General features: G+C 46.5%; 1 protein-coding gene across 3 annotated transcripts in view; it reads right to left on the bottom strand.

The window, feature by feature from the left end:
- TBCD (tubulin folding cofactor D) overlaps nucleotides 1-26,085 on the bottom strand; it is a 974,871-nt gene that overhangs the window by 464,316 nt on the left and 484,470 nt on the right. For all 3 annotated transcript variants that reach the window (XM_029600281.1, XM_029600283.1, XM_029600282.1), the window contains exon 18: nucleotides 18,054-18,139. In XM_029600281.1, coding sequence (XP_029456141.1) covers nucleotides 18,054-18,139 — 86 coding nt within the window. The remainder of the gene's footprint in view (nucleotides 1-18,053; nucleotides 18,140-26,085) is intronic.

Raw genomic sequence — 26,085 nt, 5'->3', positions numbered from 1 at the left:
GCTGAGAAATGATATGAACCAAGATAGTGCTGTGCCTGAGATACCTATGGAGGCTAACTGGTGTATGAGTAAGGAATGATTGACGGTGTCAAAGGCGGAAGATAGGTCCAGTAGGATCAGTAAGAAGGCTTGACCTTTATCGAGGCCCAGGATGAGGTGATCTGTTAAGGAAATGAGGAGGGACTCCGTGCTTAGTGTTTTGCAGAAACCGTATTGTGATGGGAATAGGAGGTTGTTTTCTTCAATGTAGTTTGAGAGTCGGGTGTTTACCAGTTTCTCCATAATCTTAGCTATGAAGGGGAGGTTGGCGATCGGTCGGTAGTTGTTTGGGTCATTAGGATCTAGATTAGGTTTCTTGAGTAATGGTTTGAGAGAGGCCAATTTTAGGTCATCTGGGTAAGATCCTTGTGTTATTGAGCAATTTATGATGTCTGACAGGGATTTGGAGATGGAGTCAGGAATTGATAGAAGCAATTTCGAGGGGATGTGGTCCGAAGGGTGAGAAGATGGTTTCATTTTCCATAGAATGCCTTGGATCTCAATGGAAGAAGTGAGTTCCAGTTCTTCTAAGCGGGTATTTTTGAAGGCGGTCTGAGGTGGTGTTGAAGTAGATGCGGTGTTAGGGGGCAGCTGAGTTAGAAGTTTGTTGATTTTGTTATTGAAAAATAGCGCTAGTTCTTCCGCTTTAGATTTGGCTTGGTTGAGAGCGATTTCTGATGGGTTTAATTGAGTGAGGTTAGAGACGTAGCTAAAGAGGGCTTTAGCGTCGAAGATTAGGTGGTGGATCTTGGATGCGTAGTAGTTCCTCTTGGATCTTAATGTATTCGATTTGTATTGGTGAAGAGTAGATTTATAGGTAGATAGAGTGATGGTGCATGGGTTTTTACGCCATTTAGCCTCATTTTGTCTTAGCAATAGTTTGAGCTTTCTTAGCTCTAGGGTAAACCATGGTTGTCTTTTGGACGAGTTGGGGTGAGGATTTTTTGTTGTTAGGGGGCATAGCTTGTTGGCTATCGATTCCGTGATGTTGTTCCAAGATCGAAGCGCTGAGTTTGGATTGGTGAAGTCTACTTGAGTGAGATGTGATAATAAGTGATTGCTAAGATCTTCTGTGGTGCATGTTTTCCTGTAAGTGAAGCAATGTGAGGGTATGCGAGGTGGACTGGTATCTTTTATTGAGAATGAGGAAGTTATGAGGGAGTGATCTGACCATGGTACCTTCGTGCAGGTGGGGTGCTGGTCCAGTTTGATTGCTGTATTGACGAAGATAAGGTCTAACGTGTGTCCGGCTTTGTGTGTGGGTTTGTTGACTAGTTGAGTGAAACCTAAAGCGGAGTATGCTGTGAGTAAGGCTTCGCAGTTGGGTGATAATGTGGAGTTGTCGACATGCAGGTTGAAGTCACCTAAGATTATCACTGGGGCATCTAGATTGATAAGGGAAGTAGTTAGTTCGACCAGAGGAGATGCATCTGTTTCCAGTAAACCTGGAGGAGCGTAGAGAGAAGTAAAATTTGGAGTTGTCTGACGAGAAGAAGCCAAATTCAAGTTTCGAGTCGGAATTGGAGGAGTGTTGAGTGAATCTGAGGTCCTTTTTTGTAGCTAGGAGGATTTCTCCTCCTTTTTTTTTTCCCTGATGTGGGATGGAGAAGAAGTTGTATGTCTCTGTGGGTAATTGGTTGATTATTGCAGTGTCTGAAGGTTTGAGCCATGTCTCAGTAATTGCGCATATGTCCGGTTTCACATCGATGAGATAGTCGTTTAGTATTACTGATTTCTTAGTTAGGGATTGTGCATTGAATAGTGTTAACGTAAATAGTGTGAGGCCTAGCAGTTGGGTAATGGGAGTGATCACGATTGGAGAGAGGGATTTAAGGTTATGGTAATGGGCGTGTCGAGTTGAATGTCCTTTGGTAGGTGGACAGTGTGGGAGGATTGGGATTGGAAAGGATGGAGACATTCTTCTTAGATTGTTGGAGTGTAAGCTGGAGTGGCTAGACTGGATGCGGCTGGACTGGATGCTGGAGTGGCTGGACTGGATGCTGGATGCTGGAGAGGCTGGACTGGATGCTGGAGAGGCTGGACTGGATGCTGGATGCTGGAGAGGCTGGACTGGATGCTGGAGTGGCTGGACTGGATGCTGGATGCTGGAGAGGCTGGACTGGATGCTGGAGTGGCTGGACTGGATGCTGGATGCTGGAGAGGCTGGACTGGATGCTGGAGAGGCTGGACTGGATGCTGGATGCTGGAGAGGCTGGACTGGATGCTGGAGAGGCTGGACTGGATGCTGGAGTGGCTGGACTGGATGCTGGAGTGGCTGGACTGGATGCTGGATGCTGGAGAGGCTGGACTAGATGCTGGAGTGGCTGGACTGGATGCTGGAGAGGCTGGACTGGATGCTGGAGAGGCTGGACTGGATGCTGGATGCTGGAGAGGCTGGACTGGATGCTGGAGAGGCTGGACTGGATGCTGGAGAGGCTGGACTGGATGCTGGAGTGGCTGGACTGGATGCTGGATGCTGGAGAGGCTGGACTAGATGCTGGAGTGGCTGGACTGGATGCTGGATGCTGGAGAGGCTGGACTAGATGCTGGAGTGGCTGGACTGGATGCTGGAGTGGCTGGACTGGATGCTGGAGAGGCTGGACTGGATGCTGGAGTGGCTGGACTGGATGCTGGATGCTGGAGTGGCTGGACTGGATGCTGGAGTGGCTGGACTGGATGCTGGAGAGGCTGGACTGGATGCTGGAGAGGCTGGACTGGATGCTGGAGTGGCTGGACTGGATGCTGGATGCTGGAGAGGCTGGAGAGGCTGGACTGGATATCACCCTGGAGATAGAGAAAAGTAAATAGGAAAAAAAATCTCCTTCTGGACCTCAAATTCTTCCAGAGTGTGTCAATGGAGCCATTGAGTGTTACGCCAATTTGAAGAATAGCTTCATCAGTAGCACCAAGGTCCATTGTGCCAATGGTGCTGATCCAAAGTGTAAGTGTCTTCAACCTCAAAACATCGATGGTGTAAGGACTCAATAACTCACAGGAGTCAAGTGTACCAGAGTGAAACTTTAACAGTCCTTCAACAGCACCAACTGCACTGCTGGCTCTGATGTATTGCACCTTTCCTTTTTAGTGCCATCAAGCTCTGCAGGGCCTGTGAGGGGCTCATGGATTCCTGAGTCCAGTGCTTTCACTCTTTTCTCAACCCCAATGAAGTGGAGGGCCTTCAAGACCTGTGCCAAAGTGGAGAGAGCTCTGCTCAAAGAACTCCCACTCAGCTCAGCACCAGGAAGGCCTGAAGAGAATCAGCTGTGGCTCTTTACAGACCTCTATCTTCCAGGCTCTGGATCTCTGGGTCTGCGTTAACTTCTAGCCATAGTGATAACAATTTGGCACATCACGGTCAAGTATCAAACACTGATAGAAGATGTCTTGGCTGTCTGTGATAAACATCTTTTTTCAAAAAAAGCAATGCTTGAATCTGAAGATGGTGGCTTTCTTAGAGCCAGAAGTTATTTGCTCTTTATTCTTTTTTTCTTTTTGAGCATTGAAAATGTTAGTTGAGAGGTGGCAGGGGCAGTGAGGTAACACAAAGGTGTTGAAAATTTCAAGAATTCTGAAAAAAGTACAAAGTTATAAAAAACAGAGAAAAAGAGTACACATCCGTGCAGTGGCCTAGACAAAACAAGACTGAAGGACCCATGAGATAGCACCCAAGCGGGAACTCCCACACATGCTTAGTAGTGCAAAAGATGTACAGTATGAGATAAAACAGAAAGGTCTGTTCGGCTTCGTCGGATGACATCAATCCATACATCATGGCTAATTCAGCCCTGCTTATTGACAGAGAATGGGATAGGAGTTATGTTTACCAGAGATCACAATTATACATTACTGACCTTTGTGCATTTGCACTATAACCATAACATTACTGTAAGATAGATTTTGTAAGTACTGATTTGTATTTTTTCCTTTCATAAAAAAGGAGTTTAAAGTATCCAGAAACTCTCTCTCCCCGTATGAGCAACTTACAAGATGTTCTATAAGGCGATATTACATAAGTACAGCTTAACAAAGACCTCAGTAAATAAGCCTCAATTTGCAAAAGAGCCGAGCTTTCATCCCATATGAAGTTAACATCCTTAGCTTCATTTTCATTTCCTTTTAGTCAGTTTGCTTGTTTATTTTTTTAAACACCACAACCTCCAGCAAGAAGTTTTTGTATGTTGGATTCTCATATAGCAAAACCAATACACATAGAAAATGGCTTATCAGTCCTCATGACTAATATTGTATATTTCTGTGACATCTGAATGCATAAAATAAATATTTACTTTCGTTTGAGAAAAGTGGGTTTTAAATGAGATGAAAAATAAACACACACACCAGATTTCAAAGAAACACCTACTAAGAAAGTAAATTCTAGTTGCATGGAGATCACAATTGAATATCATATGCACATGATCAAATTTCCTGTTGCTCAGTTATTACTCTGACTACATAAAATATAATACTAATTGTGTTGTGTATGCCTTTCCCTCCTTAGTCTACCTTATGCTGATAAAGCATACTGCACATTCTATTTAAAACTGTAAAGCTAATCCAATAATAGTTTTTTGGTTTTTTTTTTTAATAAAAAGAGTCTCATCACTAGATGAGATAAATAATAGAGTGTTCCTATCCCAAGCATACTGAAATAATTGCCATTTCTAATTCCTGATGATCAAAGTTACCTCCATCAGTAACCTGCTTGCAAGAAATTTTCACAAAAATAATTGAGCTTTATCCACAAGGTAAAGGAGACATCTCAGTCTCTCAAGAATGGCTTGAGGCCACTTTAATAAAGTGATTCATATCATTCAGACCCTCAAAACTAGCATCTGACTCATGTGCTTAGGATAAAGCAAAATTGCTTACCTTGTAATAGGTGTTATCCCAGGACAGCAGGATGTAGTCCTCACATATAGGTGACGTCAGTAACGGAGCCCTAGTACGGGAAAACTTCTGTCAAAGTGTCTAGAAACGTTTGACTGGCCCTGTGAGGCCACTGAGCATGCCCAGCATGCTATGATATTCTCTGCCACAGGTGTCTCACTTCAGTCTCGTATGTAGCAATAAGCTTTAGCAAAAATAAAATAATAAAAGGTATGTGACCCAACTCCGTAGGGTGGCAGGTGGGTTTTGTGAGGACTACATCCTGCTGTCCTGGGATAACACCTATTACAAGGTAAGCAATTTTGCTTTATCCCAGGACAAGCTGGATGCTAGTCCTCACATATGGGTGATTAGCAAGCTAGAGGCTGAGTCATTTTGTAGTGACGCAAATTTGCAGTCCTGTTGATGGAAATGAGTCAGCCAAAGATCACAGCAGGTTGGATGTAGAAGGAGTTGGGATTAAATTGGAAACAAGTTCTTTAAGACAGATTGTCCATAGGCTGAATCTTGTCATCCTTGTTTGTCTAAACAGTAATGAGCTGCAAATGTGTGAAGAGAAGTCCATGTTGCTGCTTTACATATGTCAAGAATAGGTACTGAACGATAGTGTGCAACTGAGGTTGACATTGCTCGTACTGAGTGTGCCTTTACTCGCCTTTGGAGAGGAAGGCCTGCTTTTTCGTAGCAAAACTGTATGCAATCTGCTAACCAGTTGGATAGAGTATGTTTACCCACTGCTTTACCCGGTTTATTTGGGTCAAAGGACACAAAAAGTTGGGAGGATTTTCTGACTGATGAGGTGCGGTTTAAGTAGAATGATAATGCACGCTTACAGTCTAAGGTATGTAGGGCTGCTTCTCCCGAATGGGAGTGAGGCCTTGGAAAAAACGTGGGTAAAACTATGGATTGGTTCAAGTGGAATTCCATGACTATCTTGGAAAAGAATTTTGGATGTGTACGGAGAACCACTCTTGTCATGTAGGAGCTTTGTATAAGGTGGATACTTGACGAGTGCTTGCAATTCACTAACTCTTCTAGCTGAAGTAATGGCTATGAGGAAGATAGTTTTCCATGTGAGAAATTTAAGATCACAGGAGTCTATGGGTTCGAAAGGAGAAACCTTGAGTCTTGTTAATACCAGATTCAAGTCCCATTCTGTGACTGGAGGACGAATCGGTGGTTTGAGTTGAGTTAAACCTCTCATAAACCTGCTGACAAGAGGTTGTATGGAAATTGGTGCATCTCCCATCTTGTTATGGTAAGCAGAGATTGCACTTAAATGTACCCTTGTTAAATGTATGCTTGTTCTTTCTAAATTGATTGTAAAGCCTGTTGCTAAATTACTGTTCATTGTAAACCGAGGTGATGTTTGGAACGTGCCGCGGTATATAAAAAACCTTTAAATAAATAAATAAATACCCTTACGGACGAAGTCTGGAGGCCAGAGTTTGAAAGGTGAATCTCTTCCATTTAGATGCGTAGTTCTTTCGTGTGGAAGGTTTACGTGAAGCTATAAGTACTTGAGATATATGGGCGGAAAGATTGAGTGGTTGTAAGATCAAGCTTTCAACATCCATGCTGTCAGGGATAGGGATTGGAGGATGGGATGTCTCAACCGGCCCTGATCCTGAGTGATGAGATTGGGAGCTACTCCCAGACGTATTGGATCCCTGACAGAGAGGTCTAGAAGTGTGGGGAACCACACTTGTCGAGGTCAATATGGGGCTATGAGTATCATGGACCCCTTGTCCTGTTGTAGCTTCACAAGAGTTTTGGTTATGAGCGGTATTGGAGGATACGCATAGAGAAGGCCTGAGTTCCAAGGGCGAGCAAAGGCGTCCTTGGCTGGTTGATTTTTCTGTCTGTGTAGGGAACAGAATTTGTCCACTTTGTGATTTAGATGTGATGCAAAGAGGTCTATTGTCGGTTAACCCCAACGTTGAAAAATCCTGGTCGCTACTAAGGGATCCAGGGACCATTCGTGTGGATGGAATTGACGATTGAGTCGATCCGCTAGTACATTCTGTATGCCTGCCAGATAAGTGGCCCGGAGAAACATTGAGTGTGTTAGGGCCCAGGCCCAAATCTGTGCAGCTTCTTGACAAAGGAGATACGAGCCCGTACCTCCCTGTTTGTTGATGTACCACATGGCTACTGTGTTGTCCGTCTGGATAAGAACAGTCTTGTGCGAAAGGCAGTCCTTGAATGCATGTAGCGCATAACGTATAGCTCGAAGCTCCAGGAAATTGATTTGATATGTTGCCTCGAGTTTTGTACAAGTTCCCTGGGTTTGTAGAGTGTCTATGTGAGCTCCCCAACCCAAGATGGATGCATCTGCAGTTAATGTTATCTGTGGAACTGATTGTTGGAAGGGTAGGCCCTTGCGTAAATTGTCTTTGTTCATCCACCATAGTAGGGATGAACGTAGTTGGTGAGTCACTTGAATTGGAGAATGGAGTGGTTGAATGGCTTGGATCCATTGTGATCGTAATTGTCCATTGAGTTACTCTCATGGCGAGCCTTGCCATAGGAGTTACATGAACTGTGGAGGCCATGTGGCCTAGTAAGGTTAGAAACTGATGAGCTGTTGCTTGTGCCTTTGAATGCATTGATTTTGCCAGCAAGGATAGTGTTTCTGCTCAATCCTTGGGTAGAAAGGCTTTTGCAAGGGTGGTGTCGAGTTCTGCTCCTATGAATTGGAGCAGAAGAGACGGTGTGAGATGGGATTTTTGATAATTGATGAGGAATCCCGTGGAGTGAAGTAGAGCGATTGTCTGTTTGAGAGAAGTTATTGCTCCTTGTTGAGATTGACTCCTGATGAGCCAGACGTCTAGATATGGGAAGACATGGACACCTTGCTTCTGCAAGTGTGCTGATATTACTGCTAGACATTTTGTGAATACTCTGGGAGCAGAGGCGAGTCCAAATGGCAGTACTCTGTATTGGAAGTGTTGATGACCCACCATGAAGCGCAGATATTTGTGGTGAGGAGGAAATATTGGGATGTGAGCGTAAGCGTCTTGGAGATCCAGAGAACAGAGCCAATCTTCTTTTTGGAGAAGTGGAAGCATGGTGCCTAGAGAGACCATCCTGAACTTTTCTTTTTTGAGAAATTTGTTGAGATTTCTGAGGTCAAGGATGGGACGTAGGCCTCCTGTTTTCTTTGGAATGAGAAAATATCGGGAGTAGAATCCTCTCCCCTGCTGAGATTGGGGCACCGGTTCTATAGCCTTGGATTTCAGAAGGGTGGATAATTCTATTTGAAGATGAGAAATGTGATTTTCGTTGGGATGAATGTGACTTGGTGGAAAATCTGTTGGAATTGAGAGGAAGTTGAGTTGATATCCTCGAGATATTATGACAGAACCCACTGATCTGTTGTTACTGTTATCCAGGTGTTGTAAAAGTTGGATAATCTGCCTCCTACAGGGAGTTCTGGTCGAGGATTTTGTGAGTGGCTGAGTTCCCTGGAGATACCTTCAAAAGCCCGCCACAGGACCTGTTTGAGTAGCAGGCTGGAGCCTGGGCGCTCTCTGCTGACGAGGTTGAGGTCTGTGCTGAGGCCTTGATTGTCTAGGCCTGTTTGCAGGAGGGTAGAATCATTTTTGACGATAATAGGGTTTCCTCATTTCCCTCCTTTGGGTTCGACGAACAGCATGGGAAGTAGATTCAGGCGGTAGGGAGGAGAGCTGTCTTAAGGTCTCATTATGTTCTTTCAGTTGGGAGACTGCTTCTTGGACTTTTGTGCCAAATAAATTGTCTCCTGCGCATGGAAGGTCCACCAATTTCTCTTGGACCTCTGGCCTTAGGTCTGATGCCTTAAGCCAGGCCCACCTTCTGGCACTTATCCCTGAAGCTGCAATTCTGGATGATGTCTCAAAAGAATCGTATGCAGCTCGTATCTCAAGTTTTCCAGCTTCAAAAGCCTTGTGGATGAGGTTTTGTGCTGACTCTCTGTATTCTTGGGGGAGAGATGGAATAAAATCCTCCATCTGCTTCCAAAGGTTTCATTGGTATTGGGTGATATACAGCTTATAAGCTATTCTGGAATTTAACATAGAACACCCTGGAATACCTTACGACCTAGATTGTCCAGAAAACGGTTGTCCTTCCCAGGAGGATTAGAAGAATGCACCCTTGTTCTCTTTGCTTTCTTCTGTGCGGACTCAACCACCACTGAAGTATGTGGTAATTGAGATTTTTGATATCCTGGTGCAGATTGGACTAAGTATGTTGAGTCCATTCTTTTATTGATGGGAGGACTGTACATGGATGTTCCCACATTCTATGTTGAAGTTGAAGGAGAACATCATGTATAGGTATTGCCATAATTTGCTTGGGAGGATCAACAAATTGCAATACCTCAAGGGTCTGATGACATAGATCCTGCTCAGACTCTAAATTAAAAGGGATAGAGTCAGCCATATCCTGAACAAAGGCAGAAAAGGTAAGGTCCTCTGGTGGGGACTGCTTTCTTGGGTGTGATGGAGAGGGGTCAGACATAAAAGTTTCAGATGTGTCTGACTGTGAATCACTCCATGTATCGTAATCTGGAGTGTGTGGTCGTGTTTTCTCAGGAGCAGAAGGAGGAGCCACACCAGATAATCCTGGAATAGGTTCTGGAGGAGAAGAGTCCTCTTCTACTGGATTTGTCGGTAAAGAATCCAGTAAATCCTGATATTTTCTATGGATTGCTGAATATAAGGCTGATTCAGCCGATACTGTATCTCCAGAAGGACCTGGTATCGATAATGTTGTGTGTGGCATCGATGACATCGAGAAAAATCCGGTACGCGTCATCGAAGATGTGTGAATCTGATTTGAGGGTAACAAAGATGCCATACCGGAAGAAATAGAAGGCCTCGATGTAGATATCGATGAGAAAGCTGTTGTATGCTGCATCGATACAAAGGATCCTGGTTTCAGAAAAGAATCCGTTGCAGTGCTTGTGAACTGGACGGTGGATGGCACCGAGAGGGTGACCGGCATCGAGACTGTGGCCGGCACCGGGACGGTGTCCGGCATCGGGACGGTGCCCGGCATTGGGACTGAACCTGGCATTGGGAGATTTCCCGGAATCGGTGTCGATGGTAACTCAGTCATCGGCACTAGTTGTGCCGGCATCGGTGATGTCTTAGACAAGTCAGATGTCGCCGGCATCTGTGTAGGCACCGGTAAACTTTCCTTTATAGCCTATAGGACTGCTTCCTTTATAAATGCGGTTAAGTCCTGCGGCATCGGAGCAGACAGGGGTGTCTGAGGTGGAGACGATGCTGTTTGTGTTGTATCTGTCTTGGTAGGCCTATCAGGCATCGAAGACTCGGTACGTTTAGGCCGCTTTTCGATCGGTTCCTCACGGATAGGTGTCGAAGGTGAGGCTGAGGCATGTCGGTGGTGATGTTTATGTTTGGGCCTTACCTCTACCGCTGAGTGGATCGATGATGTCGATGGCGTGGGCGAGGATTTTCCTTCCGAAGTCTGCAATCGGCGCTTTTTTAACAAAACTTTTTGCGGAGCACCTACCGGTGAAGACTTTTTGGAAGTGGATGGAGAGGGAATTAACTGCAAGCTGAAGAGTTGCTGGATCTTTTCTTGACGCAGTTTTCGTCCTTTGGGTGTCACTTCTTGGCATTTTTCACACGATGAAATATCGTGCTGATCAACTAAACATCGAACTAAACATCTAAGTGCGGATCGGTAACCGACATTGTTCGATTGCAAGTCGGGCATTTTTTAAACCCCGACGCCATGGTATCATCGACGGCCGTCGATGACTGAAAAATGAGATAGCGCTTATCTTAAAAAATAACGCTAAGTTACTTCACCAGCCGGTGAGGTGAGAAAGTGAGATCCCGTGAGGGAGAATTTGTGAAAATAATTATATTATTCTAGAAAAACTGAGAGGGGGCTCCGGTGTCCGTGCTGCTATCCAGTGGCGTGGAAAAACGAAGATTGAAGTGAGACACCTGTGGCAGAGAATATCATAGCATGCTGGGCATGCTCAGTGGCCTCACAGGGCCAGTCAAAAGTTTCTAGAAACTTTGACAGAAGTTTTCCCGCACTAGGGCTCCGTTACTGACGTCACCCATATGTGAGGACTAGCATCCTGCTTGTCCTGGGATAACTATTTAGATGCAGCCTTCAATACTTGAATTTATGATGGTCTCTATAGCCTATCTCACAAACTTTTTAAACAAATGTATTCTGGAAGAAAAATAATTGAGCAACCCTTAAAACCAGAAGTTAATTTAACTTTATGAAACCCTTTCAGGAGCTCTTACAATGATACAACTTGCAAGTTCCTCTCAGTTCGGTTGGTTTTTCTGACAGATTGTGAAATAATGAAGCATGTTCCATCATGAATGATATTTAGTTCTACTTGGATAAAGTTAGCTGAGGAAGTCTGGTCTCGAAGATAGCAGAGTTGCTTACCTGTAAGTGTTCTCCCAGGACAGCAGGATGTTAATCCTCACAGATGGGTGACATCATCGGATGGAGCCCAGCACGGAAAACTTTTGTCAAAGTTTCTAGAACTTTGAATGGCAAAATAAGCATGCCAGCAGGCCACTATCCGCGCATCCTTGCATGGTCCCTCTTCAATCTCATACTATAGAATTCACGAGGAAAAATAAAATAAAACCACAGGGCGGCAGGTGGGTTTCCTGAGGACTAACATCCTGCTGTCCTAAAAGAACACCTGTTACAGGTAAGCAACTCTGCTTTCTCCTAGGACAAGCTGGATGATAGTCCTCACAGAGGGGTAAAATACCAAGCTACAGGCTGCTCCTGGATAAACAATGACCAACAGCCCCTAACGGGGTGCCAACGGGCGCAATAAACTATGGTGCTTTTGGTAACAGAGGGAGACAGCCTGAACCCAAACACTGGGTCCTAGGCAGGGAGAGTGGGGTTTAAAGCTGGAAAATGTTGCGAAGGACAGATTGGCCGAAGCAACTATCCTGATGAACCATCTTTGTGCAGGCAGTAATGGGTGGTGAACATGTGTAGAGGACTCCAGTTCTCAGCCTTGCAGATTTCGGCAACGGGGATTGCCCGTAAGTGAGCCACCAACGCCGCCATAGCCCTCACAGAGTGAGCTTGACTCGGCCTCTCAGCTGAAGGCCTGCCTGTGCATAACGGAAGGACACAGAGTCTGCTAGCAGGTTGGCTACAGTTTGTTTACCCACCACAACACCCAATCTATTTCTATCGAAGGATAATAAAAGTTGAGTGGACTGTCTGTGGTCCGCTGTGCATTCACCCTGGTGAGAATGGGGCCTCAGAAAAAAGGTGGGCAGAATGATAGACTGATTGAGGTGAAAATCAGTCACCACCTTAGGTAGCAACTTAGGATGTGTACAAAGCACCACCCTGTCATGAAAGAATTTCACTTAGGGCGGATATGCAACCAATGGCTGAAGCTCACTAACCCTGTGCGCCGAAGTGATTGCCACCAGGAATAAAACTTTCCAGGTGAAAGTTCCAGGAGGAACTTCAGATCGCAGGAGTGATTAGACTCAAAGGGATGGTGCATGAGCCACGCTAACACAAGGTTGAGGTCCCAGGACACAACAGGAGGCCAGAAGGGGGGCTTCAGTTGAAGCAAGCCCTGCATTAAGCAACCTACTATGGGCTGAACAGAGATGGGTGTGCCCGCAACACCTTGATGGTAAGCACTAACCGCACTCAGGTGAACCCTGCCAGAGGTGGTTTTAAGTCCTGCCTTGGAAAGGTGCCACAAATAGTTCAAGAATCTTGGTGTGGGGCAGGTGAATTGATCTAAGCCATGCCCCTCGCACCAGACCGAAAACCTCTTCCACTTCAGTTGGTAAGATTTCCTGGTGGAAGGCTTCCTGGAGACTACCAGCACCTGAAACACGTCATCAGAGAGGTCCAGGGGCTGCAGGACTAGGCATTCAACATCCAGGCTGTTAGGGCTAATGCCCGGAGGTTTGAATGGTGCAGTCTGCCCTGATCTTGTGTTAACAAATTGAGGGAGGTCCCCAGACAGAAGGGCTCCCTGGCTGACAGATACCGAAGGAGCAGAAACCAGACCTGTCTGGGCCAGAATGGGGCCCCCAGTTTTACTGGAGCTTCAAGAGAGTCTTCACGACCAGAGGAAGAGGAGGATTTGCATACAGGAGACCTGTGCCCCAATGTAGGGCAAAGGTGTCAGAGGCTGGAAGCCCATCCATCTTGTATAGGGAGCAGAAGTTGCTCACCTTGCGGTTGCAAGGGGAGGCAAAGAAATCCACATCCGGAGTTCCCCCACTGTTCGAATATCCAGGCCGCCACTGCCGGATTCAGGAACCACTCGTGTGGCCAAAACGTACGGCTCAGGAAGACTACCAGTACATTCATTACTCCAACTAAGTATGTCACTCTTGCCTTGTGACAGAGCCCAGGACCAAAATTGCACTGTCTCCTGACAAAGGAGGAACGAACCTGAGCCACCATGTTTGTTGATGTACCACATTGCTATCTGGTTGTCTGTCCGAATCAGGACTGTTTTGTGAGACAGGTGGTCTCAAAATGCCCAGAGAGCATAATGAATCGCCAGAAGCTCCAGGACGTTTATCTGGTAGACAGATTTCTGAGTCATCCACCGACCCTGCAAGTGCAGGTTGCCCACGTGGGCCCCGCAGCCATGGAGGGAGGCACCAGTGGTTAGTACTACCTGAGGCGGGGAAGCCTGAAAAGTGGTCCCCCGCTCCAGGTTGGAGAGGTTCTCCCACCAGGACAGGGAGACCCACAGAGGTTCTGTGGCAGAGACATGGCCCTCGAAATCTTGGAACGCTTGTAGCCATTGCAACCATAACGTCCACTGTGTTCTGTGCATGCAGAGGCGGGCCAACAAAGTAACATGGACAGAGGCAGCCTTGTGGCCCAAGAGATGAAGCAGCAGATGGGCAGGAACCTGATGATTACTGCACACCAAGCCAGCCAGAGATGAGAGCGCAAGAGCCCGATCTTGGGGCAGAAATGTTTTGGCCTGAACAGTATAAAGTCTGGCTCCAATGATGGTCCAGATGGTGTGATAGGCAGAGGTAGGATTTGGGGTAATTGATAACAAATCTCAGGGATTGCAGCACCTGAATAGCCAGATGTAGAGAGCGCAGTGTTCCTGTTGGGAGGCGCTCCTGATCAGCCAGTCGTCCAGGTAGGGGGATCACATGCACCCCCTGACTCCGGAGGTGCGCCCCCACTACTGCCAGGCACTTGGTAAAAACCCAGGGGGCTGAAGCCAGGCCGAAAGGCAACACTCGATACGAATAGTGAGCCTTTCCCACCACAAAGCGCAGATACTTCCTGTGACTTGGGAAGATCGCAATGTGTCCATAGGCATCTTTCAGGTCAAGGGAGCAGAGCCAGACTCCTCTGCTGAAGAGAGGGATCAGTGTGCCTAGAGATACCATTTTGAACTTTTCCCTCTGCAGGAATTTGTTCAATGCTCTGAAATCTAGAATGGGTTCTCTTTGGTATTAGGAATACCTTGAATAAAACCCTCGGCCCTGTTGGTGGAGTGGAACAGGTTCTACCACTCCTGCCATTACAAAGACGGAGAGCTCCGTAAGAAGTATTTCCTGCTGGGCAGACGAACCCCATGACGGACATGGGGACGACCCTGAAATTCAGTCGATAACCCCTGTGTATGATCGAAAGAACTCACTGATCTGATGTCACATGGGTCAGGGTAAGCATAGAAAAGAATCCTGCCCCCTACCAGGTGGTAGGGGGGCAGGTAGGGGTAGGTGGGCAGGCTGACTTGTGCTCCCTTGCCCCCAGTCAAAACCCTGTAGCGCGGCTCTGCTGGGGGGCTGGTTGGGGCTTCGAGGCCCGCTGTTAGCGAGGATGCACCCTAGAACCAGCATGTGGCATACACACCCGAATGGCTGGAAGGTAATATTTCTTTTGGCAGTTGAAAGACCTCCTCGAACTTTGCCAGGAACTTTGCCAGGAAGACTTTCTGGCGGAAGATGGCAGGTCAGGCGCACCAGCCAATAGCTGTTGAAGGGTCACATGGTGGTCCTTCAACTAGGCTACTGCATTCCTGATCTTGTCTCCGAAGAGATTCTTGCCCGTGCAGGGCAGATCAGCCAGCTTCTCTTGGACCTCCGGGTGGAGGTCCTAGGCTGAGAGCCAGGCCATCCTATGTGCACCAAAGCCCACTGCAGCCACCCTTGCTGCTGTCTCGAAATCATAAGAACATAAGAAATGCCATAGACTAAGGGTCCATCAAGCCCAGTATCCTGCTTCCAACAATGGCCAATCCAAGTCACAAGTACCCAAACATTAGATAGATCACAAGCTACTATTGCTTATTAATTACCATCATAGTAGTTTATGGATTTATCCTCTAGGAACTTATCCAAACCTTTTTTAAACCCAGTTACACTAACTCTGTAACCACATCCTCTGGCAATGAATTCCAGAACTTAACTATGCACGGAATGAAAAATAATTTTCTGCAATTTGTTTTAAATGAGCTACTTGCTTACTTCATGGAGTGCCCCCTGGTCCCGCTATTAACTGAGAGAGTAAATAACCAATTTACATTAACTTGTTCAAGTCTTTTCATGATTTTGTAGACTATCATATCCTCCCTCAGTCGTCCCTTCTTCAAACTGAACAGCCCTAACTTATTTAGCCTTTCCTCATAGGGCAGCCATTCCATGCCCCATATCATTTTGGTTGCCCTTCTCTGCACTTTCTCCATCATAGGTGGATATCACCTCATGCTTTCCTGCCTCTAGACCCTGTTGTACTACCGCAGAGAACGCATCCTGTTGTTGCTGTGGTAGGCGTTCTGAAAGCTCCTGGGCCTGTTTCCATAGGTTCTGGTTATACTGGGTCATATACAACTGATAGGAGGCAATATGGGCGATGAGCATAGCGCCCTGAAATACCTCCCTACCCAGGGCATCCAGCTCCATATGTTCCTGGACCAGAGGGGCGGAAGCAATGGTGCGGGAGCACTTGGCTTTTTTGAGAGCAGACTACTACCACTGACTGGTGAGGGAAATGGCGTGTCTCAAACCCCAAAGCCTGTTGGTCCAAGTAGATGGCATTCGCCTTCCTATTTACTAGAGGAACTGACACTAGATGTTCCCAGATCCTCAGAAGGTGGTCTTTGAAGATTTCATGGACTGGAACGGCCACCATCTCCTTTGGGGCATAGACAAACAGGAGAATTTCCAGCATCTTATGTCAAGAGTCTTCCTCTGAGAGGAACTGGAAGGGGATGGCCTTGGCCAAGGCCCTGACGAAACCAGCAAAGGAGAGATCTTCCGGGGGAGACCTACGCCTTTCATCTGGTGGCGAAGGTTCCGACAGGATATCCACGGAGTCCTCAGAGGAAGATTCCAAGGTATCATCACCCCAGGGGTCATAGGGGCACTCCTCCTCACTAAGGTCTCTGGGGGCCTGCTCGGGAGAGCCCTGCCCAAGCCCGTTGGCATAGGCACAAATGACACCAGTGGCCTCGAGGGTGACAAGGGCATCAATGACAGTGGAGTTCCCAATGGCCAGGTAAGGGCTCGTGGAACCGAGGGAACTGGCACCAGAGCCGGTGACATAGCGCATCTTCCTCCTCGGAGGACCCAAAGATGGGAATCGTTCCAAAGGGGGGGCATCGGTGGCTGTTGGGGCATCGATGGACCCTGTGGTACCGGTTGCATCAGAAGGACACCAAGGACGTCCAAACGCTCGAGCAGGGTAGCTAACAGCGCTTGTGCAGGTTCCAGCACCGGTATTGGAACAGGTACCAGTTGGATGCCCAGCAGGGCTTGGAGCACCGCACTCTACACTCTGCAGTCCAACTCCTCCTGGAAGTCCGGCAAAGTTAGGATCGACAGAGGGGGACAAGACATGACCAGAGCCTCCACGGGACCCCAAGGAGGCTCGTGCCCGGCACCAATATTGGTGGGGAGTGCCTGGGACTCCCATGCCTGTCGGAGGATGGGGCCTCCTCGCACCATGGTCGCTTTGGTGGTGCCACGGCAGCCACCGGTGCCACCCCGGAACTGGAACTGTGTGCCGATGGCGACCAGTGACAGTGTTTGCAGCTCGGTCTTTCCCGGGATCTGAGGAAGCTGAAGATCCTGATGTCTTCAAGAGCGTCGACATCAGAGAGGGCCTATCACCGGCACCTCTCTACATGAACGAACCTGCCGGGGTAGTAGATAGGGATAAGTTATCCAACGGTCCCCCTCGGCCTCCAGGGGTCGACATCCCCAATGCTGGTGAGGACGGAGCAGACGTTTTGGGACCAAAATGTTTGTCCATCTTGTCTAGCCGAGCACAATGGCCCTTGGGGGTCATCTGATCACACAGCTGACACCCTCGGATGTCATGCAATATCCCCAGGCAGAGGATATAGACCTCATGCGGATCACTAATAAACATGGTCCATGGGCACTGGAGGCACCGTTGAAAACCGGACAACGCCATTAAAAATAGCCAGCTAGTGGTCGATGACCGGCGGCCACAGAAGAGCGACACGCTGGGAATCAACCACCAGGAAAGTAGAAAATTAACCTACTGCCTCGTAGAAGGGGCACTGACCAGAAAGAGGGTGATGTTGAAAAAAACTGAAGAACCAGTAAGAAAATATGGAGGAAAAAAACTCTGAAGAGCAGAGCTCCACCACTGCGAGGCAACTTCTTCGCAGAAAAAAAAAAGACTGAAAGGGGACTCCGCGTGGACGCATGGATAATGGAATGCTCAGTATACCAAAGTTCTATAAACTTTGTCAAAAGTTTTCCGTGCCTGGCTCCATCCGATGATGTCACCCATCTGTAAGGACTACCATCCCGCTTGTCCTAGGAGAACACAATTTTTTTTTTCAAGTTACCTGAGTAACTTCACCCAGATATAATCAGTGGCAGATTTAGGCTAGTAAGCCTCACTGAATATCCTGGCTAAATTTACCTGGGCAACTTCCGGTTCATCACAGCACTCAATATGGAGCTCAGTAAGTATTGCGAATATACTAAATACTGATATTAGTTTGGAATACGCTTCCCAGAGCTTTTAAATGAAAATAAGTTTGTGTTCATTACACAGCTCTGTTGAAATTATTTTATAAAAAATGCTCAATTTAGGTTTACAAATGCTTGGAAGCCTACCTGATATTTTGAAAGCAATTTGCTCGGTTACCAACGGCAAAATAATCAGCTGCAGTCAGAATTTCTATGCCATGAGGGAAAGTACCCTGTTAACATAAGAAAGAACAAGCACCATGAATATGTAACATTAGCAAAGAAACATTCTAAACCAAGGAATCCTGATACGGTTCTCACAGTTCTAATCCAAGTTACATGCTTTCCTCTTAGCGAGCAACCTAAACTATTTACAGCCTTCTGCTGATCAGATAGCATTTATATAAGAATAAATGCAACACGTACTAACTAGGGATATGCATTCGTTTTTTGCCGAATTGAACAATTTCAACGAAATTGTCTAATTCGGCATGGTTCGAAGGGCCTGAATCCCAAAACGGATTTCCCCCGATATTCTGGGAAAATTCGTTTTTTGGGTTAGCGGAGGGGGGAGGCACATTTATTAAAAAAAAAAAAAAAACAAAACACAAAACAACAAACCCCCCAACCCAACCCTTCAAATTTACTTAATTACAACCCCTCCCAAAGACTTACTGAAAACCCTGGTGGTCCAGCGGGGGTCCCAGGAGCGATCTTCCGCTCTTGGGCCGTCGAACCTGCCAGGAATCAAAATGGCGCCGGTGGCCCTTTGCCCTTACCATGTTACAGGGGCTACCGGTGCCATTGGTCGGACCCTGTCACATGATAGGAGCAATGGACAGCCGGCACCATCTTTGAAAATGGCGCGGGCCATCCATTGCTCCTTCCATGGGACAGGGGCCGACCAATGACACTGGTAGCCCCTGTCACATAGTAAGGGCAAAGGGCCACTGGCGCCATTTTGATTAGTGCAGCCGATGGCCTGAGAGGGAGAGATCACTCCCAGGACCCCGCTGGACCACCAGGGCTTTTAGTAAGTCTTGGGGGGGGGAAATCGGGATGTGGTTGGGGGGGGTTGTAATTAAGTAAATTTGAAGGGTTGGGTGTTTTTTTTTTCCCGGTCCGTTTTGCCACAAAAAAAAAAAAAAGAAAAGTTGGAAAACAAAGTTTTCCACAACGAACCCAACCCAAAAACTTAAAACTAAGCACATCTCTAGTACTAACAAGAAAAGCAGCACCCGCAGTTGTAGGACTAAAAAGGAAAAATATGTTGCAAGTTTTCATTTTTAGCAAGAACTCTAAAATCATACAATCTCGCATTTATAGTCAAGCAGCAAGAGAATACACCAGATATTGCAAAAAAGTAAAACTGTTGCATTTTCTATACCTATTCAAAACAACTTCTCTCATCCCTTACTTTCTTGTATGGTTCTCATTGTCTCACCTAAGCTATTACAATTCTATACTCATTGGTCTCCCTCTTTTAGAAGTAATTTTCAATTCTACTGCCTAGGTCTTCAATTCCCCCTGCTATGCACACATTACTTTTCTCCCCCCCCCCCCCCCCCCCCCTTTGCAATCAAGCACTTCTGGTGTATCCAAAATACATTTCAAGCTTTTGTGGACATTTTTCCTGGTTTCTCTCTTAAGCTGACAATCTCTTACATGCATTCTAATACATTTCATTCTTGCAATCTTGAAAGGTCTTTCCATACCTCCTTCACTATATAATACCCTCAATTCCAGGATTTGAAGTTCCTAGCTTCCTATCCTGGGACAACATTTTTCCTTTTCATGCTCTCAGCATCTTCCCTTTCAATCTTTAAACAATTTCTTAGATTCCACCTTTTCCCAAATTCCCTGCTCTATCATCTTCTTGAATTCCTGACTTTTACCATGGCTTTGTATATTGGAAGTATCTTGGGGATTGTTTTTATATATGCTTCAGATAAAAGTGCTCCATAAACCTTTAATTAAATAAAATAAAAGAACACAGCAAAGTTCATGGTCTATGTCTTCCAAAACAGACCGGCAAACCTACTCAGAAAGGCTTTAAATTAGGATCTTCAAAGATGGGTGAAAAAAGCCATCAGGTAAGTAAAACATTAAACATTTGTATACAAATGGGGGGAAAAGTGTAACATCTTGAAAACTATTTATTTCCTATACTATGTGCATTAGTATAAAGTCCTACATGTAGAGACAGTCATGAAAGAGGACGACTTGGATGTAGTGGCTGTCACGGAGACATGGTACATAGAAAACCACAACTGGGATATAGCTATTCCTCACAAAAGTCTATTCAGAAAGGATAAAGAAAGGGAGGAGGAGTGGGGCACTATATATAAAAAATATTAAAGCAACAAAACTGAAGGATTTATGAGATAAGGAAGCAGCATTGTGAGTTAATATGAAAAGAGGGAATGAACATCCATTTATACTGGTGTGATATACAAACATCCTTTGTAGACAAAAAAAAAATGATATTTAATTGAAAACATTCAACAAATTGCCATGTACGGCGAGGTGTTATTGCTAAGTGATTTCAATCGGCTGGATGTTGACTGGGACATCTTGGCTGCAGGGGTGGGCAAAGTTCTCATCCACAAGAGAGGCATAAGGGAGATGCATGGTGAGCAGGTGTGGTCTCTCTTGGAGCTCCTCTATGAAATACACAATTTCAGATGTTTTGTAAAGTCTCTCTACTTAAGCAATGAACTAAAGAAAAAAGATGCACAACCATACAACAAACAAAAGCCAGCAATATTTTAAGATAGGAGCATCAACACTGAAATGCATACCCCAAAGCACCCACACATAGGCAAGTAATCAGTTAACATGGCAATAAAACACCCCAAGACACAGTGAGAGAACAAAGCAGAGAAAGCAAAGAAAGCTAAAAAGATTTTACTCACAGAACAGTCAAAAAGAGTCCCAAGCTAGCAAGACTGACCCTGTACCACAGTGCATTTTTTAAGGAAGGCATAGGCTAATCAACACAAGGACAGAAAAGGAAAGGAAAACAGATTCCCTTCAGCTGTTAACAGCAGAAGAGATTCTGATCTATTTCCTTATATTGCCTTTCCTCATGCTCATCAGCACATGTCATTCCTCCCTCTCTCACCAGCGCAGCTCCATCATCCAAAGTGGTTTGCATATCATCAAAAGAGGCCCTAGCTGCTCCTGGAGACATCATGTGTGCAACAACAGGCGCATGATTATTGCGTCATATTCAGCATCAGTAGGCTGGACAGAATGAAAAACTGACGATGTTGGGATGGTTCTGGCTGACAGGCCTTAGGCCTGGATTCACCATTCTATCGCAGAATAGTGAATCCAGCGAAAACGGGGGGCGGGCGTGAAAGGGGGCACTTTTGGGTGCGCTACCGGTGACGATAACATTACTAATCTCATCGCCGCCAGCGAAGACACCTCCGAGTCCGCCTCCTCGCCGCCCCGACTCCGCCCCAGCATGCTATCGCACGCGATAAGCCTTTGAAAATGACCCAGTTGGTTTGCCTACCCCTGCTCTACAAACTGGGAGATCCTGGAATATATGTGGGAAGAACTGTTCTGGCATCTGGTAATGGAACCAACATGTGAAGGGGTCATACCGAACCTAATCCTTACAAATGGAGATTTCTGATCTCATAGTGGAGGATCACCAGATGGTGTAGTTAAGTATTAGAGCAAAGGCACTGGTGGTTCATTCAAAGATGAGGATCACAGACTTCAGAAAAAAAGAACAGTTAAGATAATGAAGTCATTAAGTGGATAGAATAAATTAGGGGCAGTAGAAGAGCTGTAGACAAAACGAAAAGGAGATATTGTAATGGCAAACGTTTTTGCTAGAAAAGTAATAGGTAAGTAGAAAGAGCCACTGTGGTTTTCTAAACATATAGCTGAAAAGGAAGGGAATAAAGGGTAGTATTCATAAACTATAAGAAACTGTAAAAAGAAGACAGGCAACAATATCTGAAAAAGCTAAGAGAAGCTGGGAAAGTAGTTAAGTAAGCAAAGTATGTAAACCGGCTTGATGTAATTTATGAAAGTTCGGTATACAAAAAGATTAAATAAAATAAATAAGAAAAAACAGCTAATTCAATAAAAATAGGGGAACAAAGATGATTTTTTTTTTAGATAAATAAGTGATAAGAGGGATTGTAACATACATAGTAATAAAGTACTGACAGCAGACAAAAACCACATGGTCCCTCCAGTGTGCCTAGCTAGTTTCTTAAGGTAGTAACTGCTGCTCCATGCAGGTTACTCCCATGCATTTTGTTAAGACTCAGAGGTGAAGAGGGAAATATGTAGAGGCTGACTTAAAAAAAATAAAATAAATTTGCTTCACCTATATTTCTGTTCATTGTATTCACTGAGAAAGGGCTTGGATTAGGAATGCAGAAACTGCCACAATTAGGAATGGAAGTGAGGTTGACCTCAATTTTCAGAAGACAGTTTACAAGGAGCCAGCAAAACAGATAAAGCAATGGGCCCAAATGGGATATTATCTGAGGATATTAAGGGAACCTAAGCAAGTTCTGGCAGCTCTGCTCTCTAACCTTTTCAATGTTTTGCTTTGGGTTTTTTAAAGTCGGGAATGATTCCAAAGGACTTGAGACAGAGAGATTTTTCTTCACAAAAGTTAAAGTAAGGAGGAGTCTGGGAATTACAGGCCAGTTAAATCTGACTTCAATGGTGAGAAAATTAATAGAATTGCAGCAAAATCAGAGCATATTCAAGAGTCCAATGGAATACAGGATCCGAGCACCATGGTTTTGAGAGAGATCATTCTTGTCAGACAAATCTAATCAATTTCTTTGATTAGGTAACCAAAGAGTTAGGAAAGCGTGCTAGTTGCAGTATAGCAGAGTTGCTTACCTGTAACAGGTGTTCTCCCAGGACAGCAGGATGTTAGTCCTCACATATGGGTGACATCATCAGATGGAGCCCTGTCACAGAACACTTTTGTCAAAGTTTCTAGAACTTTGACTGGCACACCGAGCATGCCCAACATGCCATTAACCCTATGGCCACACAGGGTCCCCCCCTTCAGTCTCGTTTGTAGCAAAAAGTATGAGCGAAAAATAAAATATATCGTAGGCAAGCCCAACTCCATGGGGGTGGCGGGCGGGTTTCGTGAGGATTAACATCCTGCTGTTCTGGGAGAACACTTGATACAGGTAAGCAACTCTGCTTTCTCCCAGGACAAGCAGGATGGTAGTCCTCACACATGGGTGAATAGCGAGCTACAGGCTGCCTGAGAACAGAGTAAACCAAGCAGCACCCAAAAATGTGCAGCAGGCACAACAACAGGGGTCCTGTTGGTAATGAAGGGTAGCCTGAAATTCACAGTGGGCTGTAGGCAGGAAGAGTTGGGTTCCTAAACTGGAAACAAATTACGCAGTACAGACTGGCCAAAGACGCTGTCCTGCTTGCCAGCTTTGTCCAGACAGTAATGAGCTGTGAAGGTATGGAGAGAGTTCCAAGTTGCAGCTCTGCAGATGTCGGCAATGGGTACCGAACGGAAGTGCGCTACTGACATTGCCATGGCCCTGACTGAATGTGCTTTCACATGACCTTCTAGCGAAAGCCTGCTTGCTGGTAGCAGAAGGAAATACAGTCCGCCAACCAGGTGGACAGGGTCTGCTTGCCCACCACAACTCCAAGTCTATTTTTATCAAAGATGACAAAGAGTTGGGTGGACTGCCTATGGGCTGTAGTGTGGTCTAAATAATAGGCGAGCACACGTTTACAGTCCAAGGAGTGCAGGGCCTGCTCACCTGGGTGTAAGTGAGGCCTCGGAAAAAAGATGGAAAGTATTATGGATTGATTCAAGTGAAAATCAGACACTACCTTTGGCAAGAATATAGGGTGAGTGTGGAGCACTACCCGGTCGTGGAGAAATCTTGTATAAGGTGGGTACGTTACCAGTGCCTGGAGTTCACTGACTCTGCGAGCTGATGTTATAGCCACAAGAAATATAACTTTCCAAGTGAGATTTCGTAGCTCGCAGGAATATAGGGGCTAGAATGGATACTGCATGAGCCTTGCCAGGACAACATTGAGGTCCCAGGCCGCAATTGGGGGACGTAGTAGAGGCTTCAGCCGTAGTAAGCTTCTCATAAAGCGCCCTACAAGGGGTTGTGCCAAAATTGGGCATCCCCTATACCAGGGGTCGGGAACCTATGGCTCGCGAGCCAGATGTGGCTCTTTTGATGGCTGCATCTGGCTCGCAGACAAATCTTTAATAAAAAAGTAAAAATCTAACAAAACCCCCACCCTCCTGACACCCCCCAAGACATCCAAAATTAATTTACTACAACCCCCACCCTCCTGATGCCCCCCCCCCCAAGACCTGCCAAAATTAGTTTACTCCAACCCCCCAACCCCCCACCCTCCTGACCCCCCAAGACCTGCCAAAAGTCCCTGGGGGTCCAGGAGCGGTCCGGGAGCGATCTCCTGGGCTTGGGCTGTCGGCTGCCAGTAGTCAAAATGGCGCCGACGGCCCTTTGCCCTCACTATGTCACTGGGGTCGACCAATGGCGGCGGTAGCCCCTGTGACATAGTAAGGGCAAAGGGCCGTCGGCTGCCAGTAATCAAAATGGCGTCGACGGCCCCTTGCCCTTACTATGTCACAGGGGCTACCGCCGCCATTGGTCGACCCCAGTGACATAGTGAGGGCAAAGGGCCGTCGGCGCCATTTTGACTACTGGCAGCCGACAGCCCAAGTTCAGGAGATCGCTCCCGGACCCCCGCTGGACCACCAGGGACTTTTGGCAGGTCTTGGGGCATCAGGAGGGTGGGGGGTTATAGTAAATTAATTTTGGATGTCTTGGGGGGGTGTCAGGAGGGTGGGGGGTTTTGTTAGATTTTTACTTTTTTATTAAAGATTTGTCTGCGAGCCCTGGACCCCCGCTGGACCACCAGGGACTTTTGGCAGGTCTTTGGGGGGGGGGGGGGCAGGAGGGTGGAGGGTTGTAGTAAATTAATTTGGCAGGTCTTGGGGGGGCATCAGGAGAGTAGGGGGTTGTAGTAAATTAATTTGATACGTCTTGGGGGGGGTCAGGATGGTGGGGGGGTTGTAGTAAATTAATTTGGCAGGTCTTGGGGGGTTCAGGAGGGTGGGGGGTTGTAGTTAGTATGGCTCTCACAGAATTACATTTTAAAATATGTGGCGTTCATGGCTCTCTCAGCCAAAAAGGTTCCCGACCCCTGCCCTATACCTTTATGGTAAGTGGCTATGGCACTTATATCTACCCAGCCCAGGCCCATTTCTGCGCTGCCACCTGGCAAAGCAGGTAAGAGCCTGTGCCCCCATTTGTTGAGATACCACATCGCTACCTGGTTGTCTGTTTGAATTAGGATTACCTTGTTGGATAGGCAATCCTGGAATGTGAATAGGGCATCCCGTATCGCCCGGAGCTCTAGAAAATTTATCTGATGGTCCGCTTCTGCCCTGGTCCAGACTCCTTGTGTTTGCAATCCACTGACGTGGGTTCCCCAACCTAGATTGGAGGCATCCATGGTCAACGTTATTTGCGGTTCTGGTGGCTGGAAGGGTAGTCCTTTTTGTAAACTGGACTCCCGTGTCCACCAAGCCAGGGATTGACGAAGCTGGCTGGTTACCTGGACGACCTGTGAAAGGTGTTGAGTGGCTTGGGACCACCGGGATTTTAAGGTCCATTGCGTTATCCTCATGGCAAGGCGAGCCATTGGGGTGACATGGACTGTGGATGCCATGTGTCCTAGCAAGGTTAAGAGCAGACAAGCCAATGCTGTCTGACGACGTTGGACTGTTTTGGCCATGTTGGACAGTGTCTTTGCGTGGTCCTCTGGAAGGGCCGCTCTGGCCATGGTGGTGTTTAGGTCTGCTCTGATGAGAGAGTTGGCGTGATGGAGTCAGATGGAATTTGGGATAATTTATCAGAAACCCCAACGACTGGAGCAGCTGTATGATAAGATAGTGAAGTGCTCCTTCCATGGATGGACTTCTGAGGAGCCAGTCGTCCAGATATGGGTAGACGTGGACACTCTCGCATCTCAATTGTGCTGCCACGACTGCCAGACACTTCGTGAACATTCGGGGTGCTAAGGCAAGGCCAAACGGTAGTACTCTATACTGGAAGCATCTGTGTCCCACTACGAATTGCAGGTATTTGCGATGAGGAGGGAA

Source organism: Rhinatrema bivittatum, chromosome 4, assembly GCF_901001135.1.
Source record: "Rhinatrema bivittatum chromosome 4, aRhiBiv1.1, whole genome shotgun sequence".
In the NCBI taxonomy this organism is placed as follows: Eukaryota; Metazoa; Chordata; class Amphibia; order Gymnophiona; family Rhinatrematidae; genus Rhinatrema; species Rhinatrema bivittatum.
The sequence above is the reverse complement of the archived record's forward strand: the minus strand, read 5'-3'. Positions and strand labels throughout refer to the sequence as shown.